This window comes from Trichoplax adhaerens, genomic scaffold, assembly GCF_000150275.1.
Source record: "Trichoplax adhaerens TRIADscaffold_13 genomic scaffold, whole genome shotgun sequence".
Taxonomy (NCBI): Eukaryota; Metazoa; Placozoa; class Uniplacotomia; order Trichoplacea; family Trichoplacidae; genus Trichoplax; species Trichoplax adhaerens.
Window position 1 is genome coordinate 1156926 of NW_002060955.1, and position 22400 is coordinate 1179325.

At 30.3% G+C, this 22400-nt stretch overlaps 1 protein-coding gene across 1 annotated transcript in view; it reads left to right on the forward strand.

Moving 5' to 3' along the window:
• Window positions 1–22400, forward strand: part of TRIADDRAFT_30267 (uncharacterized protein) — a gene marked incomplete at both ends in the record, with an annotated part of 58290 nt that overhangs the window by 6961 nt on the left and 28929 nt on the right. Inside the window, 2 exons of the mRNA XM_002115990.1 lie at window positions 17025–17195; window positions 17936–18037. Coding sequence (XP_002116026.1) covers window positions 17025–17195; window positions 17936–18037 — 273 coding nt within the window. The remainder of the gene's footprint in view (window positions 1–17024; window positions 17196–17935; window positions 18038–22400) is intronic.

The following is a 22400-nucleotide window of genomic DNA, read 5'->3' on the forward strand; positions in this document are numbered from 1 at the left end:
ACTTGAAAATAGTATGAAATAATATGCCATACTTTCTTAAAGGTGCTTCGTGCAAAGTAGTTGTTAGGATAACATATTACGATCTGTTGTTACACTTTAATATGATTTTAATATAAAGCATGCGTGGACCAGCAATAGATCTGGTGATCCAAATATAGTAATTGCTGATTGCTCGGGTACTCTGACTAAAATTTTAAAGATACCCTCACGATTGAGATTTTCTATTCAGTAGTATTTCCTATTTTGCTGCTTTGGGAGTTCTTGTACAATTACGCCCAGAAAATTTTTAGGCGTATTCTAGTTCTGCTATTTGTGTCTCCCCATACTTACTAATATCTGTATCTTTATACACTGGTATATTAATACGATTTCATAAACCGATATTTAAATAAATCATACCGTATCAAGTTATCTGATTAGCTTCAAGCTACACTGGCAACACAAGACACGAGATCACTGTGATATGCTGTTGAAAGTAGCTTAAGTATAAAATAAATATTATAAAATCATAAAATTAGTAGTCATCAATGCAGAATCATTTATTGCTAAACAAGGATAACTTTCCCAAATTTCAGTACTGCTAATAAAAGATCAGGATATGTATCGATAAGAATATTAATGTGACTATTGTAGCCATTATGTCGCATTCCTAATATATTTAGCCATGCAGACATTATGTAAAGTCGGGTATGAGTCGAATATGGACATCATGAATTAATATTTATGATGACATACTAGTTTAACTGTAGTTTAGTGAAAATGTCACTTTTATTTATATGCATATAATGCTAAATTTAAACCACAGCAATACTTAAACTTTTAATTTTAAAATATTATAAAGACTCAATATGGCTAAATAATACGCTAAAAAGACCTATTTTTTTTTTAGACTGGCACGCAGTTTTTTAACGACTTGAATAAGTCCCTGAATTATACATTTAAGTCCTCCGCCGTTGCTGACACCATCGGGGGGATATATGATGCAGTCTGGTCTCTCGCATTAGGCTTAAATAGGACGGAACATCAGTTGTTATCAAAAAATTCATCTTTAAATGAATTTAACTATCACAATCAGAAGATACGATCAGTTCTTGTAGAAGAACTAAACAAACTTTCTTTTTATGGAGTCACAGTAAGTATACATATGTTATTAACTGCTAAGATATAATATGATAGGATATCTTTACAACAAAACTAGTAAAAGGTTGCTTTAAGCCATATCCAGTCGTTTCACTACGGTAGTAAAATAAGATATATTCTATAATTGCTGTAGATATATTTACTTCTGGTGTAGAAGAAAAATTTTTATTTCGCTTCGGCTATTCATTCTGCAGTCTATTTAGTGCACAAAATTGCTGGCTTACTCGCATATTGCAAAGTTGGCACAACTAGTTACTAATATTTGGCATTTTCATGAAACCAATTTAATTCATATTTCTTAATTGATTTACTGGCTAGTATATTGTATTTGTTGTATGCTGTTACATAATAGGGACCCATCTCATTTAAAAATGGAAGTAGCCGTTTAGGTAATGTCATCATTTGGCAATTACAAGGTGCATTTAACATTGTATTGATTTAAAATTCCTTTCATACCTTATTTATCAAATTAAAAATAGCAAAACCTTATAATCTGTTCTTGGATTCTTTGGTACAGATTCCTACAAAAAGGTTGCTTTTTATGACATTGTACGCAATAAATTAAATATCCATAATGATACACTTAAATGGCAAGGTGGGTAATGCTACAAGCAAATTCTATTAATTAACTATACTATAACAAAACGTAATTTAATGTTGAGGGAGAGTTAAATTTAAAGCTTTAATTTACATAATTTTGTACGCAAAGTATTCTTATTTGTGGTTGCTAATCACTCTTTACCTTATGTATTACTTTCTCTAAACCATATATTGACATTTATAAGTAACGGCCCTATTTCTTTCCTTATTTAAGATGGGAAACCTCCTCAAGATCGACTAATCGTGATCGTCGTTATTAATACAATTACCGCTGGAGCATTCATTCCATTTAGCATCATTAGCTGTTTAGGGATTGTATTTTCTTTCGTTATAATAGGATTTATTGTAATTAAGAGGCATAACAGGTATTCTTAACATCTAAGAATAAAAGTTTGCCATTAATATTGATTGAAGTTTGAGGCATTTAAGTATCAAATATTTTTTTTTATTAAGATATATCAAGATGTCAAGTCCTAATTTAAATTACTGCATTTTGTTTGGATGCATACTTTGCTACGCCTCCGTTATGGTAAACGGTATGGATTCACGACTTATAGGCGTCAAGAATAGAAAATACACATGCGTTGCGAAAATTTGGTTCCTTAGCTTGGGCTTTACAATTGCTTTTGGTTCAGTAATGTTGAAGTCTTGGAGAATATTCAAAATTTTTACCAATGTAGCAAAATTGAAAATGGTAAATTAAAATACCTAATAAGTATTACCTTTTTAAAACTATCTATACCTGTTTTAATAAATCCAAACAGTATGTTTAAGTCATGTTAGGTTCGGTTATAAGTTATAAATTATTCGATCATCTGTGATCGGACATTCATTACAAATTTAAATAAGTAACATAAATTAAATCTAAAACCCAGTGTGAAACCTAGCATGCTCTATTTTCTAGTTGTTTTCGCCCTAATCCACTTCTAAGTAATAGAATGTTGTAATTATGACATTTGAGATTTTAGTTGAAAATAAAATAGAAATTGATAAGATTTTTAATTATACCACCAAAATGAAGAAATAGTTAACAAGCTTTTCCATTACAGTATGGTTGAGCGAAAGTAGAATTTGCTACGATGACGTGTAGAATAGCTTTAACGCGATTGATATCGAGTTAGAATTTGTAGCAATGCATGTGCAAATTGCTTTCTAAAATCTTACCATCAGTATAACTGCCATTTGCTCTTAGTAGTATTAGATTTAAACTATACTTCATGGTGTTAGGAAAGGACTTAATATTCTTAAATCATATGCGGATATGTAATGAAGTCGTTCAATTATTTTTACCCAGTGTAGACGTGAAAATGATCATTTAGCAAATATCTAATGTAGATCATAGTTAAAGGATAAATAGAAAGTAAAATACCGAAGAAATTGAAAAATTTAAAATTTAAACTGAATAAATTCATCTTGTTAAATTAGATCATCAAAGATAGGCGCCTTATTATTCTACTTGCGCAGATGGTGCTTATCGATATTCTTATCTTGATTTTATGGAATATTATCGATCCTATCGCTACCAGTGACATAAATATCGGAGAAGTCATGGTATGGTTTAGAAATGAAATTAATAATAAGAATCGGAAATACTTCTACGGTAGTCTGGTTCGATAAGAAATAGGAGTCCTTCATAAGTTGATATTTTTTCATTTAATTTTTATAGGAAACTGATAATAAAATTATACGAAATCGTCTCCAAGTCTGTACCTCTAAAAACTGGATTGTTTGGTTAATAATTATTTTAATATACAAATCAGTTATGTTGCTATATGGAGTAAGTTTGGCTTGGAGAACTCGTAAAGTCTCTATCAATTCTTTGAATGATTCTCGTTCATTGGCCTTGACAATTTATAATATATTCGTATTAAGTTTTACTGGAGTTATTATTGGAATGGTGTCTAATGATGTTAACAATGTTGGATTTGCTTTAAAATCGACGTTCATCATCTTGTGTACTACATCATCAATCTGTCTAGTATTTATTCCTAAGGTATAGTAGGATTTATTCTTCTTACTAAAGACTAACTGTAAATATAAGCCCAGGATTATAAACTTAATTCCAAATTGATGGATAATTGTAGGAAAACGTATCTGATACAGGTGTTTAAGTATAAGATTGATTCAGTATAGAAAGTTTGCTTTGATTATACTGCAATAGCTTGTAAGCTTGAATTGAGTAGAGTAGTATTATTTACCAGTGTCAAGAATTTGGATATTAAATATTAGTGATTCATTTATTTTGATCGTATCAGCTATTACAGGTTAAAGTTAATCCGCCACATGCAGTCGCATTAACTAAATCAGAAAATAAGCTTTCTTCTGCTAATCTGACTGGATCAACTTGTGGTGATCAGCAATTAGAAATTAGAAAGTTGCGATTAATTGTCAAAGAAGTAAGAAGTTTAACTAATTTGATAGCTTATACCATAATTTTCTCTTATTTTGTATGATAAGCAACATCATGTTGACCAATATAGCATAATATTCGATCAGCTACGGTAGAAGAGGCGTAGCACATTTGCAGAGCTCATTTAACCCATAAAGTAATGCACAGCGATTGAAAAATGGTTTAATTAACTGGATCGATCGCTAGAGAAAGCGGTATTATTTTGATAGAAATTGAAGGTACAGAAGTTTTACCTCATCTATGCAATAAGTGCTGCCATCAGTCCCCTCAAGTCATATTTCTTTCTGTTTAAATCTAGTGCAGTAAAACTATTTTTATACAAGCAGCTAACATTATTCTATAGAACAAAGTTACCCTCCAGTCGTATTTATCTTAGATCTTACTTTTACTAGCCTAGATAGTGCAATCGATAGCTATGACCAAATGTAATCAATCCGCTGTATTATAATTTAAAAAACATTTTTGAACATAGTTTAGCGCGCAGCTACCCTACTTTAAGTTATAATACGAGTCTAGGGCTCTTATAAAGCACTTGGAAATTAATTTTACGTCACAAATACTTCTTCATTGAAGTAATGCTCCCTTTATAAAATCAGTTAGTGAATAGCAGTAGCTTTATGTAATGCTCCTTCTAATCATATTAGTAGAAATACAATAATCAAGAATGATCAGGCTGTAAATCCGTCCATATGTTCAATTTATTTAGTTAGAAAAATTGGCAGTTACCAACGACTAATAAGATCATATCTAAACAAAATTCTGAAGTATTCTAAGCTCTCTATCTCTTTCGTTATACTATCATAGCATAGTTAGCCTTTAATGTTGTATGTTTTATGCAGTTATATTCAAGTACAATTTTCTGCTTAAGACAGCTACACTATATAAAGGATAAAATTTAAATGTTGACCATTAATACTCATTCTAATAGCAATAAATATCAAAACGTGAACGTAGCAATACTTCATAAGAACATATTACCTACGATCAGGTTTTGATAAATATTAGTCCCCAGAATCAGTTAGAAATCACAATAACGTTTAGAAATTGCTTGATTTATGTTTGAGGGTAAATGATGATATTCAAAGTTTAGCAATGGGAAGTTGTTTGTTCTCTTCTTACCTACCTTCTGTTGTATGTCTTTCATCGCACTCCGTTATAACCCAATCTGCAAATACCGTAATTTATAGTTTTTCTTACTAAAATGACTATAGCTATGTATTACATCAGCAATTAACGTTAATGTTTAATATTTTGATGTATCCTTTTTTATAGCAAGAAGAAAAGCTTATTAAATTTCAGACCTCTGATCAGCAAGACAGCCAACGTCAGAGTACTTTTATCGAATAAGAGTTACTAACGTAATATTCGATGGTCAAGTATCCGTATTTATTAATAAATCGTGTTATGTAGCATCCATTTTAAGAAAAATGTGCGTACGTGTGTGTGTAATAATTGTAAAGAAATTCATTGTATAACTAGCATAACAAAGTAAACTGTTCCCATTTTAAACATTTAGCAATTATATTAAAGACTCTTATATAAAATATTTGCTTCAAGAAGTAACTGTTCCAAAAGCAGGCGGAATGAGCTCACTTTTATTCTACCTATTGCTTGCTACAAATTAAGCATGTAATAGGAAGAGCAAAGAAATACATCGACTAGTTTAAAAAGTTAATAAAAGTATTAAACACATTACAAAATTTTTATTAATCTCATAGGTGACTTAGAAACTTTGTTTGCACGTTAAATAAAAATTAAAGAATTGATATTATTATACAATTTGACAACCAGTATTCTCTTTTATAGCAGCCATTATTAATAATATCAGTGGCCTTATCATAGATTTAAATGTTAAATTTAGACTAAAATTGCACAATTAAGACAAATTTACGGATATAAATGAAGATTAGATGACTAATTCAGGTACTGAAATTACAATATGATCATTTATGAAGCTATATTGGTATAGCATACAATCTGCTATTGCTAAGAATTACTACCTCAATGGTTTAATTGCTCGCATTTTGTCCATTAAACTTCCGCCATCGCACTGGGATACCAAATATTATACAAAAATACTTACCTCTATTTTTATGACATATATTACACTTGCCTTGATCATAATATCCTTAATAGCTAATGTATCTCAATTGCAATATCAGAATACAAAATAATTCTTTTAAATTTATTAATTATAATTTATCCTTTGCAGTTTTTTTATAGCAGTGAGCTTTTTTAGCAATGATCAATACTTTAATTGCTTATGGGCCGTCTCAGACATGGCTTGCAAAGGTCGTTGGAATACTTTTTTCTGTTTGTAGTGAAGCCCCAAATAAGCTTAAGATTAAGATTATGGAATAATAAGAACCTAGATAAATTTTACGCTAGGTTGTAAGACTGCATACGGGTCTAAATGTGAAAGATCTTTACAGTACGCGTAGTAGTAATTATATTCAGATGCTTATATTAAGAATCTGAGATAATAATAGATAGTGTTAATTATGTTAGTATTGTGAGATTTGCATTGGGACGCTTTAATTAGAAGCGCGAATTATGAATTGATAGCGCAATAGTAAATTTAGATATGATCTTGTAAATAAATTAGTAAGACATGATTGTGCTTGAAAGAAAATCATTGTGTAACTAATTGTATATAAATTGTGAATATTGCTGTGATAATTCATATAGTCCAGTGATAGTCTGATTGCAGTTAGCTAGTCGTTGATAGTTCTGATACGAACCTAATCTTATGTAATAAAGAGAAGTTTACAAGAAACTGTAGTTCATTTGTATTTTTGAAAAGACACTTTATCCCCTGTTTAAGAAGCATACGGTATTAAATTAGATCGGAATTAATACTGCGATCTCTTCCTTATTCTAAATACTGTAATTATGATATAGTACTGTACATTATGCATAGTCGTAGAGAATATCGAATGAAAATGTGCTATTATTATACGTGGGAAGAAACTTGTATTATAGAACATCTATAAGCAAATTTAATAACAGGTGCATCAAAGATTTTGAATTCAACCTAATAATTCACAATCGCATCTTTTCATCACAATTGCAAGCTACTTTAACTGTCAAACAATGTTTGGGAAGATCATGATGTATCGTGCGAAAATTTTCTGTTATACAAAAATTGCAGTTCTTCCTATTTTATAGTATGTTATTATATTAGTATACGAGCACTGCAAGCAAAGAATATCAACTCATATTCGTATATCATGAATTTGGAAATCTTATATTTACATACAGCACCTCGGTAAACTTGATTTTTGGCTTTAGAGTCAAATTATTACGATATTGTTGCTAACTATAAACTGATATACAAAATCTAGCCCAAAATCTAAAGTTAGCCGCTGATAAAGCCAATTTTTAAATATAAATTATTTAATTCATCATTCTATTACAAGTAATAAGCCAATCACCAATTAAACGTGTATTTTTAATGGTACACATGCTGAAACGTTATTCTCTTATTAAAGTGGGAAGTTGAGCATTTATTTCCATATTTGAAGCTTTTCTTCCTGCTATAATAATGCAGATATATATAAAGATAAACATTATTATCATCCTAACAAAGGCTACAACGATATTAATTCGTCTACAAAATTACGTAAGTTTTGCGGATTTAACGATAAAGAGATACTATTAATAATGTTTTATCAAAAAACTGTGATGACAATAGGAAGCATATACTTTAAAATTTTCATATTCATATACAAAAAATTGATTCAAGGCACTGTGCAATTATACTCCTTTTATTAATTAACGTTATGTTCGATGTTGGTTATACATCCATATTTCTTAAATAACAGTTGGATAAACCGTTTGATATTATCCCTACTAAATTTTTGTAATAGTCTAATAGTAAGATTCATCGTGATTGACTTTTCCTAATTTTATGGAAGTCACGGCAATCTAAAGCGATATTACCTCCAACTTTTATTATTTACACTTACATACCATACTGGAATTAATGGATACAGATTTAGAGATATTTAGAGAAATTGATTGCAGCTATAGCATTTGATTTTATATGCTTTACTATCTAATAAACAAGAATAATTTTGGTTGTAATTCTAACAGTAACTGTTACTCTATCAGTATTAATAAAGCAAACCTTTATATGATGAACTACATCGGTCTGAAGACAGGTATTGAGCAATAATACAGAGCATATTGATAAGGCTTCGAAGATTTCTTACTTTGGTGATAATTAATCGCAACTTCTTAATATAATTAGGCAGCATACCAGCAGCAACGCAAGTACAACTTAAAGCAAATATATTATAAATAGTGAAAGCTGATGGACGAGAATCATTTAGTGTATCAATAGAAATTATCGATTTCTCCAAGCTAGACTAACACCGTATAGGAGCATAGCCAGTTTAAATATTGAAAGGGTAATTACCTAATCGAAGGAATTTTCGGAAGTACAAATTTGGTTACGATAATTTATATAATTTCCTAACTGTTATGCCACAAGTAGTAAAAATATTGCTTTTAAATGAAGCGATATTTCATTGAATAGCCGGTAAATTAAGAAGTGTTATGTTTCTGAAAAGGCTTATTATTACTGTTTCAGTATCAACTACTACAAACTCCCGTCGCTATGCTGACGGTTTACGATAATGTTCTCATTTAACAGATAGTATTACCATTTGATAGACCTGTCAGAGAGAGGTTCAGTAACTTTATACCGTGTACTTTACTTTAGTATAATGTACGATAGATATTTATCCTAAGAGATATTTGGTAGCTATAACTATAGACTGTAGTGGTAGAGACGAATGCTAGAGTACAGATGACTATGTACAGTAAGGTGTTGAGTTACTAATAAGGCTATAGGTATAAAAAGAACTGTAAATCATATATTAGGATATGGTTAATTCATTGTACTTTGGCTGGTGTGAATGATGTCTACGCAAATACTGTAGTCGTATCCATATTGGATTAATAATGGTCCACAGTAGAATAGTCTTGCCAAGAATAATTTAACTATGTGTAAAATAAGGTTAAAGGTTGCCATGTGGATTGTAGCTGCGAATGCTACGAAAAGTATAAAAGCATGCAACTTTAGATTATTCTGTTAGTTCGTTGTAGAAGTCTTTAGTAGTATTATTCGGCTAGAGTAGAGCTGTGTGTAGTTAATCTTTGCATAAGATTCAATAAAGCCTTTGTTTTTCTAAAATTTGGAATCTCGTGATTGGTATATATCACACAAAGATAATAGTATCGATCAAAATGAGCTGCGCCAATCGATTAATAAGAATTATATCTTTGATGATCTAAAAACGAAAACAGTAGTATTAGATTCAATTACTGACATAATTTATAGTTAAGAATAACTATTGAACATACCATCCCATTTTTTTCTAAGTATTTAGAAAAAGCTTGATGATCTTCTACAAATAAGTTGATTTTGATGATCATCGTACATAATATTTGATCTTTAGCTTAAGGCATAATATCACTACAAAAATTAAAATTTCTATTCTATTTTTCACGTGTTGTATTTTATTTGCATGGCATCTATATTTAATTGCTAAGATATAGTTACGATGGTTATAAGGCATTATAACAATAGTTTGTGGTGACTGCTCCTACTTACATTCTATTAATCATGAGAATTTTAACTTGCTAGTTTGGACTAATATTCGTGAAGATTAGTAAGAGTATATAATTTAAGTGGGAATTAAATGTTGGTAAATTCGTGATGATCACCTACCAAATTCAAGTTTGCTACATTTGTAAATATCTTAAATATTTTCCACATTTTTAACATTACTGAGCCGAACGATATAGTGAACCCCAAACTAAGTAGCCATATTTCTGCTATACAGCTAAATCTTCTATTCTTGGCTCTTATTCTTGCTGTATCGACACCATTTACTATTACGGAAATGTAGCACAGTATGCATCCCCAAACGGTAAAATGAAGATATTAAGAAATATGTCTTATTAAATCGAGAATTCTCTTTATAATATATAATACCTGTTATGCCTTTTTACAGCAATTAAAACCATTACGGCTAAGGAAAATATAATACCTAAGTAGCAAACGGTACTCAATGAGATAAATAATACTGTTGCAATGGATTTAATAACGATGATAAAAATTGATCGATCTTGCGGTGGTTTACTGCCAATAGTAAAAATCAAGCAGAAAACATGATTAACAATTTAGCTTGCCTGATATTGATAAGTGTATAATAATATTTTAAAGACACGGAAGTTAAGAATCAAGCATGGATAGTAAACCTTTTTTAATTGAGATCTTGTCACAGCTATCTAAGTGGCATGAACTATCTAGAAATACCCTACTGGATAGACTCAAAAGAATAGTTGCTAAAATACAACTTAATTTAGTTTACAACTTTATTTTAGTAGTTCTCACTAACAATCTATAATAAAAAGAAGAAGCAATAGCAACCAAAAATAATTAGCTTTTTGTTACGATGCGTAAGCTCGTCCTAATTATAATTATTGAGTAATATTAAATATTGCTTGTGTGGATTGACGTTTTATTAATTGTCATTTCTTCATATAACTTATTTAATCTTTGATTAATATGATAATGCACTGTTAGTGTTGTTGACAATTGATTTAATTAATTAATTATATCATTAAGGTGTTAAATTGTCACCTCGTGTTTACTAGTTAATCTCTTTATTAATTTATTAATTAATTATCAGTTCTTAACAATAGAGGTTGTTAATTAATTATCTTATATGAAGTCTTTAGTGGCAATATTCATAATAATTCCTATAACTTTAAAAGGATACTTTTATATTATATGCACCAGGAGTTTCTGACGAGACTATAAAAGGCTGATGCCTGAAGATTCCTTTTTAGTTCGTTAGTCGGTTAGATAGTCAACTAGTTTTCAATTGATATTTAATTGCGAAGACTATAATCTTGGGTGCCAAGATTCCTTCAGTAATAAATGATAGTAAATCTCTGACTATCTCGTCTACATCATCTGTGACGCTATAATTATACCATAGTATTCGGTTGTTGGAACTGAATTAGTTGGTGATATAACTAATCTCGCCTCTTTAAGTTAGTAAGTGGCGTTCTCCGCAAGGATTGGCGTGTGTAGACTACTTTGTCACTAGTGGTGTGTGACACTTTTATACTCAGACTTAAAATAAGATAGCATAAAGCAAGTGAACAACAGGTATCTTGGTCAAAGGAAGTCAACGCAGCTAAAGCATTACAAATACGGCAGATTATAACTTTGTCAAACCGTAGTATTAACTTAAATACTATAAGAAATTATGAAAAGTTAAAATACAGCTCTTAGTAAGAGCTGAGCAAGAATTCCAGCCTGAACACGTATGTTATCTACTGCCATTTAATATTACTGACAGAGGTCCTATTACACCCACTTAATGATTCAATCGACATACATATATTAAATTTACGGACGTAATGGTAACCCGTCATTGCTCAACAGACCGTTAATACCGATCAATATAATGCATGAATGATATCGACTGTACGAGAGATTTACGAAAAAAGGTTGATTAGATTGGATCTTGATACTCGTTGGTATAATATCGCTATTAATTTAGTTGTTGTTCAGTTACTCGTTGGTAACTTCTATAGCATAACTAATAAATTGAATATAGCTAGATCTAGAGTCTGTTTTTATCATTTATTACTACGTCCCAACAAGTAGCTTCACGGTTTAAGGATTTCTAAAACTAATATTTTTGAACACAGATTATAATTTGGACTGTAATCGTTATGCAGTCGCAATATTGGTAATGGGTTAACTTTAAATTCTCGTAATATCGTACTGCTCATTTGATAATAACCGACTGTATTGGATTTTATGAACTAATGGATGGAACGAAAATTTACTAATGTCCAATTATTTGGTCTAATTTTACCATCCCCCCCCCATTTCACGACAATGAAAAGTAGTGCGATTTCACACATGAATTAATCTCAGCTAGTATTGCTATTATTCAGAAAAAACAATCCTTACTGCTAAATTTAGTAATTGGGTAACAGTAAACTCTCTTTCATCTTTTTTTGCTATAATTTTTTACTAGTGATTGCTTATACACCTCTGTAAAGCTTTACTAGTAATACTTCTACAACAGTGTGATGAATTGTAAAACGTTGAGACCAAGCTACAAAACTTTTTGCAAACTTTGATTCTACTTTCGTGGCACTCTGGTCGACTTAACGAAGCTTTGATACCAAATAAAAATTGGTCAAACAATCGAATAACAATTTATTAAAAAAATGTGACAGAGATAGATCAAACAACCATTTAAATACTTAATTCTGAGTATTATAAGTACAGAAATAAAAAAGATGACAGAACTAAAACTGTCAGCAATCAACCAATCTAACAAAAAGAAGAACGTTTTCACTTAAAATAATTCACCCACGAAGTCCTTTAAAATTCAATAAGTTCTTCAAAACAATCTTCTTTTACTCTCTACTCTAAATTTTCTGATTCGCTGATAGCACTATCATTTATAGGCTTCGCCAAAATTTTTTTATGACAACCATGACTACTTTTCTGACATTAGTATTGACAGTTGATGTTTTAGAATGATGTTATGCGGTAACTGTACGATTACAGCCTACACTACAGTACTTTACTGTCAAGTTATAAATTCCCTTTCTCCGTGGATAGGGCTTTGTTACCGAGTCGAATTCATATATAATCCCAATAGACTATCAAACACCCTTTCTTTACATTAGTCAATTGCTTCTATCTCATTCCTATAGTAATCTATATAAAAGCTTGTAAAATAGTGAAGAAGAAAAGATGACGATATCAAGATTTGGCAAGGTGGAGCTTAAAGATACTGTCACTTTCTAGGTATTTTCTATCGTAAAGTAATAATATATCATACTGAAGCTATAAAGGGTTCGGCTTGTTGTCCTTTACTACAATAGCTTCTGACTACTTCTAACAAAAATTTTGAATTTTTGAAATAATATCTCTAATCCGTAATAAATTATAAAGCTATGATAGGGTAGGAATTGTAATGTGTTAAGAAAGTGCTTAAATGTAAGAGAGACCCTATTTACGTAATTCTATAGCATTGTTACTTTTGAGAAAGGACAAAAGATTCTACATTGATTTTTTTCCCTTGATTTGGAATGATTATAAAACGTAATGGCACTTATGCTCATCGTTATGAAGCATTTACTTATACGGCAACAGTATAATAAAGATTCAAAAGTGCCTTATCGAAAATCCCTTTCTAGTAACCTACAGAGTCGCGATACAAATGGAAAGACAGAGCTGAGCTACTGGCAACTTCGGCGCTCTACACGAAGGATTGCCGTACAAATAGCGTTAAGAGCACTTTGTTGAAATAGTATATTTCTCATGTTAAAATTTCACTTTATTGAGGGTGTTCGTAATAGATTATTTTTAAAACTCGGTTACATATCCTGTTTTCCGATTTGGCAAGTGGAGTAAAGTAATTTCTTATCGCAGTAAAACCACTATTGAACCTGGCATTTAGTCCTTAAATTTACGTTATATGGAAGTGCAGACAAATATTCTCATCAATTTTCACCATTTAATTATAAAATTTCATCTATTGTAAGTTTCTGGGGTGTTAGAATATATGTAGATGAATCATCTATAAATAAAGCGTCATGGGATTTCGAATTCTTTTTTTGTGCTAAAGCAGTCACGTAGATTACTGATAGCAATGCAATCTATAACTAGAAAACAATTATCTTCTTGCCTTATACCAGATTCAGTCATAGTTGATGTATTTTACTTACTGACGCATAAACTATTAGAATAGTGAGAAATTTCTATTCGAAATGTATGATTATTAGTTATTGTTTTGAAAATCATTTTAACTCTGTTTATAGCAACGTTAGCTGTAATCGTAGCTAGATCAAAATAATAAAATTAGTATCTATCGTATAGGGTTGACGTTTTAATTCATAGATTTACGATACTATGCCAGCGGATTTTAAAGGTCTTTTTAAAAATTATAAAGAGAATTCACACGAGTAGTAATTCGTAAGTTAGATTCGATGTTTTATTGCAATTAAAATTTTTGAAGCATTCAAAAATTGTAGAATTTAAGCTTAATTACCGGTTCTCTCTCTTCACTTCAAAGCAATTCAATTTTCAGAGATGTGACTGATTTACATTAAAAATTTAAATATTGCAAATAATATTTTGATTATAATTATTCAAAGCAATGAGGTATTACTTATTACTTCTTAAAAGATAGCTTACGATGTTGAATAAAAGGTCAATTTTTAATAGATAAAATCTTTAGAAAATTTATAATGTTGTTTAAAGGCCGTATTAGAAGGCCTTTTATGTTACGAATAATTTAAGATTTATCTATCTAAGTAGGGAAATGAATATGTATAATAGCAAAATCTAAAATTGGGTGATAATTAAATAATTTTGGAACAAAGAATACTTAAAATTTTAAAAACAGAGCTCACAACAATAGTACCGATACTAATTATTAATTATTTTATTTAATTAGAATACCTCTAAATTGTATATTGGAAACATAATAGTAACAGCCTGTCCAGATGTTCAGATTGCTTTGAAGAAAACTTATAATACGGATAAATATTTACTTAAACTGTTTTGAGTTAAATAAGGCAAGCATCCATAAAAAGAAGTATAATCTTGCTTATTTCTTAATGTTATTTCATAATTTTGGTTATCCACTTATGACGAAAAATTATTTGTGTATTTAGTATTATGAAGAGTTTAATGAGCTACTGTTGCATTTACGCCGCCGTTTTATTGGTCCAAGGCAACTTATGTAAGGAAAATGTTACCATCATGTGTTTAGTACCATATTTTAAGTGGTATTTCCATACCCAGCACTTGGTTACAGCCGCAAAGATGGCCATTAACAATATCAATGAAGCTGATTATGTTTTGCCCAACTACCGATTACAGGTTGAATACCTAGATAGCCAGGTAAGCGTAAAAATGAAGGTTTCCTGATTAACTATTAGTAATTCAGCATATTCACAGGTCCATCTACAAGTGTGTAATTAAGGTAGCTTCTTAAAGATTACTATCATTTCATACAAGGTCGAATAATATCGATCGTTGGAAATTTTCAGTAGAAAATTTTTTAATTCTTAGCAGAATAAAATAAAGACTAGAAAAGATTTTCATCCAATTTCGCTATGATACTGATGATGATCACTATTGGCAATTGTTAATTTATTCTTTTACCGGTATTCCATTCTTAATTGGGCTAATTAAATTTTCCCTTCATGCTCTACAAATAAAGGGCAAATATCACAAAGTAAAGTTAAAAAATAAAGAATTATTTAAATAGATTACTACGCAAATTCAGTATTCTAATTTATTAGCGAAAACTCCATTAGAAAAATGCACTATTAGATCATTGATGAGACTTCTAACTAGGGAGAATCTAAATTTTTTACAATCCATCTAGTAAATTTAGGCTCTTATATTTTCAATATCAAGAGAAGTATTCAGGCGCTAATAATTGTGCAGAATTCGATAATTGAATTCAATTTCTGAAGTAATTTGAGATAAATGTTGGTATATTGTAAACTACTAGATTGAATTGGCATCTCGTCGTGTATTTAATTAATTCATAAAATTATTTTAGTGGAATAACGCTACACCTAAGAGAAATTTAACCACCTGTCATTTAAGGGAAAAGCTTTTACTTTTTATTATTTTTGTGTATCTGGTATCTTAGATTATATAAACCTTGTTTAATGTTGCTTTTAATTACAGATTTATGGACCAATAGCAACTAAAGCCATGATCGATTCAATTTTACGCCCACCCACCAAAATAGCTATTGTCGGTCCATTGATATCTTCTGCTAGTGAATACGTTGCGTCAATAGCAAAATACTGGAACTTAGTTCAGGTTTGTAATTCTTTCATTACGTGATTTAAATGCAGGTTGTAACAAAATTTTCTTCTACCCATTTCTCTCAGTTTTTTATACAAGAAAGGAAACTGCCTGTAAATGTAGTAATTAAAGCAGTTTTATTAAAGAATATAAACATCCTTACAGAGATTATAACTGCTACTAACTCCACTTGAGTGGTGGTTGCTGTCCCTTATTATTATTAATCAGTTAAATGGCATTGTTAATTCCGTCGTAATAGGTTCTAACTCTCGTCTATCCTTTCTAGAGTTTCCTACCTCTCCATTATACACATTTCTATCTATTACTACGTAATTACTATGTTGATCATACAATATGCCTATTGTCTCAATTTTTCCCTATTCACATACCATAATTACTACATTAGCTTACACTAATTTAGGCTATTTTGTATAATACAAGCAGAAGTAGTACATTAAGTTGGAGTTATCAGTCAGTTAAACATGAAAGGCTAGCTTTGTCTGGGGTTACTAGTAAATCCCAAAATTGCAATATTTAAACTAGCACTGAATTGCTCTATTGCATATTAGACTGAAGTGATAATATTTCAATATGTGATTAGAACATTATGGAAATAGCATCATATGCGGTAATACTGTTGAGATTTCGATAGATCTTATAATGTTCACCAGTATTACAGTATGTGTTAGCATAATGTGCGATACTGTTTAATAATACCAAAATGCAGAAGAGTTATTACAACATAGGCGTTGTTCGTTTATAGCTGCATGCTTGATTTCCAAATTTTTGAGCACACTTATAACAAATGCCGATAACATATTTGGTCTTGCTTGAGATTTTGTTATTAGCATATCCCAGATTTCTTTGAAAAATAAACTTATTTTTAACTACTCCAAACTGATCAAGTATACGTATTGACCATGAAAAATTCTATTTATAAGCGCTTCTTAAGATTATAATATACATGATACTTTAAGTTTTTCTTTACAGATTGGTTACGCTTCTATAACTGTTGCTTTGGACGATAGATCGATATATCCATACTATTTTCGAACAGCTGTAACGGAAAAGAGTTTTAACGCAGCCAGGTTGGCTTTCTTTAAGCATTTTCAGTGGAATAAAATTGGGATTGTCCATAGTTCATCTGGCGCTTATCCTAAGGTATGCTTGATTATAAATTTTGAGGCTGCAGACTATTAATTGCAATAGGATCTATTTTAAAAAATCCTAAGCAAACAAAATCAAAATTTTATTTATTTGTGCGCAACAATGGAGCTCGCATGGCGTGATATAGTCTGAGAGTAATTACTATATTCTTTTATAGCTTTCTTAAGACTCAAAAAATCGTTTAGGTGAAACGTAAGGTTCGAAGTGGAAGAATAAATACTTTTGTTTTCTGAGAAAGCAGCATTTGTTTCATACAGAACATATAATTCGTTTAGATAACTTCAACGTACAAAAAAATTAAAAAAGGAAACTTAATTAAAGAATTAATTTACGAAAGTTTCGCTATTTAGTGACACTCTAGCCTATAAATTATTAGAATATAATTTGAGGCTGCTTTATGCTATAGCTTATATGTTAATCGTTCGTGAATGATGCATTAATAAAATTTAAGCATTGGTCAAAAACTGCGCTAATAGTTGCATATATAATTTTGTAAAAGCAAATAATTCACTTTACTATTTAATTAACGCTTTTATTTTGCTGTTCCATAATTAGTCATATCCCAAGAAATGTTAATTTGTTTTCATTTATTGAATTGTGGTTGCATGCTAACACTTTTTTGGCCAGTCCATAACTTACAGAAGTATTCTTTGTTTTACCTTCTTCAATTGCTATCAGGCATTCAACTTCTAATATATTTGTATTTGTAATTCTATGCTCTTTCATAATTTTAGTCTGCATTACTAGTGCTAAACGAAATGACTAAAGCCAACGTGGATGTCGCTGTTATAGAAAGTATCACCGGAGATGGTAGCTTTGCCTTAAACAGTTTGAAGGTAACTTTTCTAAATTGAATATAATACTCGTAACTTAGATGTAGAAACTATATTCCAATAAAGGTATCTGTATAGCAAAAGAATGGAATTACATTACTTCATATTAAAACTCAACGTAAATGTAAATGATAATTAGAATTTTTCTATACCCTACAATATTCTAACTACAAAACGAAGGTTTCAACATTTTTATTTATCTATTTCAAATTTTAATTAATTAACATAATTGCCTCAAAAGTAACTTACATTAAGAAATACTTAGTGATTAGCCATTTTTCGGACCTGTTCAGGTTAAGGATGTTAGAATAATATTGCATTTTGGATACACAGGCGATGCTAGAAGGCTGCTATGCACGGTGAGAAATATTCTGATAACAATTGAAATTTTCTTTATTATGAAAATGTTAAACGTCAAACGATAGCGATCCGTAATATCACTACTGTAATTGTAAGTCCCTACTTAGAAGATTAAGTCATCTATTGGATAGTACTAGTCTTTCAAAGATTTGGTTGTACGAGCTTATACTCGTATAAAAGAAATATATTACTATAGTGTAAATAGTTTTATTCGAAAATTAGAATGTATTGAAGTGGACTAATATGCAAGAGTAAGATTTTAATTAACCCAGTTAAAAGTTTCTTAACTAAATACAGACGTATCTACAGGATATTCTTCTACCTATATATTGCGGTAAACTATATGATCAATATTTGTGTGGCAGCACTCATTTGTAAACAATTAAGCTGTCTGTTAGCTACATAATAAAGATCATTTAAGACCTTTACTAAATGCATTGCATGTATTTTTTAAATATTTAAAGTATGTTAGAGAAAAATTATAATCAAATCATACAATCGTTCTAGCATTCGATATTATAGGACTGTAACTAATACGAGTATATCACTTTTACTTTTGCACCAAACTTTTGAAATATCATTTCCAACAATTTAAAGATTAAATCTTAACTCCTAGATTCAATTAATGAACACCCACGATAGGTCGATACATCTATTATTCGTATTCTTTTTTTTAACAGGCATATCGCCAAAATTACTATGGATCAAAATATATCTGGTGGTTTCCAGGTTTATTTAGCTCTAACTGGTGGGATGAATCCCCTCGTGATCACAATTGTACTGCAAAGCAACTGTTTGAAGTAATCAAAAACAGTTCATTTTATACTAATGCGCCAATTTATTCTCCATCTAAGACTCCTGCGGTATCAGGAAAGGTACTATTATTGCTTGTAAATTAAATATTTCACTTTTATGCATACTTTGTTTGGATTTATATATGTCTGCATGATACATCTCAGTCCACAGTGATCATGATGATAGTAATGCGAGTATTTAATACATTTAATGCATTAATGGTTAGTTGATAAGCCCACTCTAAGCTATATAATATTAACCGTAATTATGATGTTTTACTGACACAGACAGGATTGCAGTTTTATGAAGAATTGAGCAAACGAATAAATTACACAATTCAAGACAGTGATGTCTCCAGTGCTGTTGGAGCAATATATGATTCTATTTGGAGTATAGCACTCGCGCTAAATCAAACAGAATCTCGTCTCATACAGAAGAATATCTCAATAACTGACTTTAACTATCAAAATAATTATATAAGATCGAACATTTTCGAAGAATTATCGAATTTGTCATTCCAGGGAGTTACTGTTAGTATATCCTTGTCCATTCTCCAGTTATATAGTTCTAAACATTTGTAATAAGTTGAATTATTTCCTAACAAAGCATTAAGATACTTACTATTATTGAGACAAAATATATTAGACTCTAAATTTTATGTTTAATGATGATTGTATGCTATCTTAACCATTTTGCTTATACCTTTATCGTTTCTGTAAATGCTTATTGGTAATGAATTCACTAAGCATAAAATAAAAGTTATACACCTTTGAATTATTTCGACCTTTTAGGGATATATATCTTTCCTACAAGGGAGTAGCCGATTAGGAGACGTCATAGTTTTGCAGCAGCAGGGTAAAGAGCCAACTCTGCTCTAACAGATTTAGCTAATAAACATTATGAGAGCAGTGCTATATATAATGCGGTATTTGATCTTAGGCTGGGATACGCGTCAGAAAATAGGCTTTTATAAAATTTACGGCGATGAATTGAAAATTTATAACAAAACGATATTATGGCGAGGTAAGAGCGTATAATTTAATGATCCTACGTAAAACATTAAATAAGTTAATTATAAAATTCTTATTTATCATTTGCATTTGTTATAGATGGCAAACCACCTCAGGATCGATTAATTATCACGATAGCCATTAAGACCATTGCTATCGAATTATTTATAGTATTTAGCGCTATCAGCTGTTTAGGGATTTTATACTGCCTAGCACTAATAGCATTTACATTCATTAAAAGGAATAATAGGTAACTACTTGATAACTATTATCTGCTAATCCAATTTGTCTTAGACCAATTCATGAATCTAAATTATCTTTTAACATATCTTATATCTTATGTAGGTTTATTAAAATGGCTAGTCCGAATTTAAATTGCTGCATTTTAATAGGGTGTATACTATGTTACACTTCTGTTCTAATTAGTGGGATGGACGCAGTAATTCCTGCCCTTAAAGATCGTAAATATAGTTGTGTTGCTGAAATATGGCTACTTAGTATTGGTTTTACCATTGCTTTTGGTTCGGTTATGTTAAAAACCTGGAGAATATTCAAAATATTTACTAACAAGACAAAAATTAGACTGGTTAGTATCTAGATGCTTCTCGTGCAATAGTTATAACGATATAATCTTCAGCTGTCACTTTTTGAAAGGTTTATTTCCATTAATATCATATAGTATTTTCTGGGCACAAAAATGTTACAAGCTTCAATGATTAAATATTAAAATTACCAATTATATTTAAATTAATAAGTTTGCATTGCTACTCAAATTATTTCTGAGCCATAGTTGATGAATGTTCTTATAAATTATCAACATCAGAATTCGATAATATAATTTGCGAATTGTTAGTTATAATTGATGGTACATAGGCCAACAGTCTAATAGTCCAATTCATTTTGATTCGGTATGTGCACTGATTTATATGAAAATGGCTGCGAGTTAGCTGCTTTAGCACATCATCTATATAGATATAGTATGTAGTTTCAAACTATTATAAAAGTCACAGGCTTATGGATAAGATACTGTAAAGAATTCAATATACACGGAGCTAATTTAAGGTATTCAAAACTTTCATGGCAGTAAAGTAATCATGTCTCTAGCAAAACCACTTCAACCGCTTTAGCCAAAACCAAGTTAAATGCTCTTGTTGCTGAAATACTTATAGGAATCGAAGTGTTCATTCATGTTATCAGCACACAATATCGAACATTACAGTAGATCGATTCCCTCTCCCCAAAAATAAAATGATAAGCATTAACGCGATAACATTCGAAATAGAGTTAGATATGTGAGCTATACTAGTCTTTCCAATAAGATTGCAAAACCAGCCTGTATTGATTGGTTAGTCTTTTATCGAATGGGAAATTTTAACTTTCTGAATTACTTTGCACTACTCAATTTAGCGCACAGTTACCCAAATTCGTCATTAAAGTTTCATTATACAATATCATACAGTAAGAAAGAATGAAAAATTTTCGTACTTTGAATGTAGCTTAACTTATATACTAGTTAAGAAATGAGATTTTGTTGTTACTGGTATCTTAATACAGTTTCTATTTTGGAGGCTTGCTATAGTTTTATGTTATTCTGCTTGACTATAGTAGCATATTCGCTTAGGTATAATACTTGTAGTAAGTAGTCCGTAGAAGAGGCTATAGATAAAATAATAATCGCCTAAAAGGCGTTCGTGTTATATAAAAATTTGCATTAAATTAATTGCCGACCGTGATCTTAGCTAAGATAACACTTTCGCATTCGTTGGTGTTGCTCTGTAACGTATTAAATCGAAATTGATGCGGGCTTGGCAATATCTTCGCATTGCTACACACTCTACAGTGGATTCATCAGGAGATTTCTAGCAAATCTTTCTTGTTAGAGAAGAGTTTTGAAAACGTAATAGTACGGCAATAGGCAAACTAATTTAATAATAATTAATTGTAGAAAATGGTAAAGATTATAAATGCTTAAAGTCAATAAGCATAACTAAACTAAATCATTCTGTACGTGGGTATATTGTAAACGCTTAAAGTGTAATGAGATTATAAAGTTAACTCAATGTAAAAGCTATATGAAATGCCTGTATATAAGAATGAAAAGTATAGTTTCAGTACAGTCTTCATACACTATTTACTCTTATCTTCAATATGCAGAACTCTTTAGTTCGCATTAAATGTAGTAACTGACTTTAAGTTGGGAT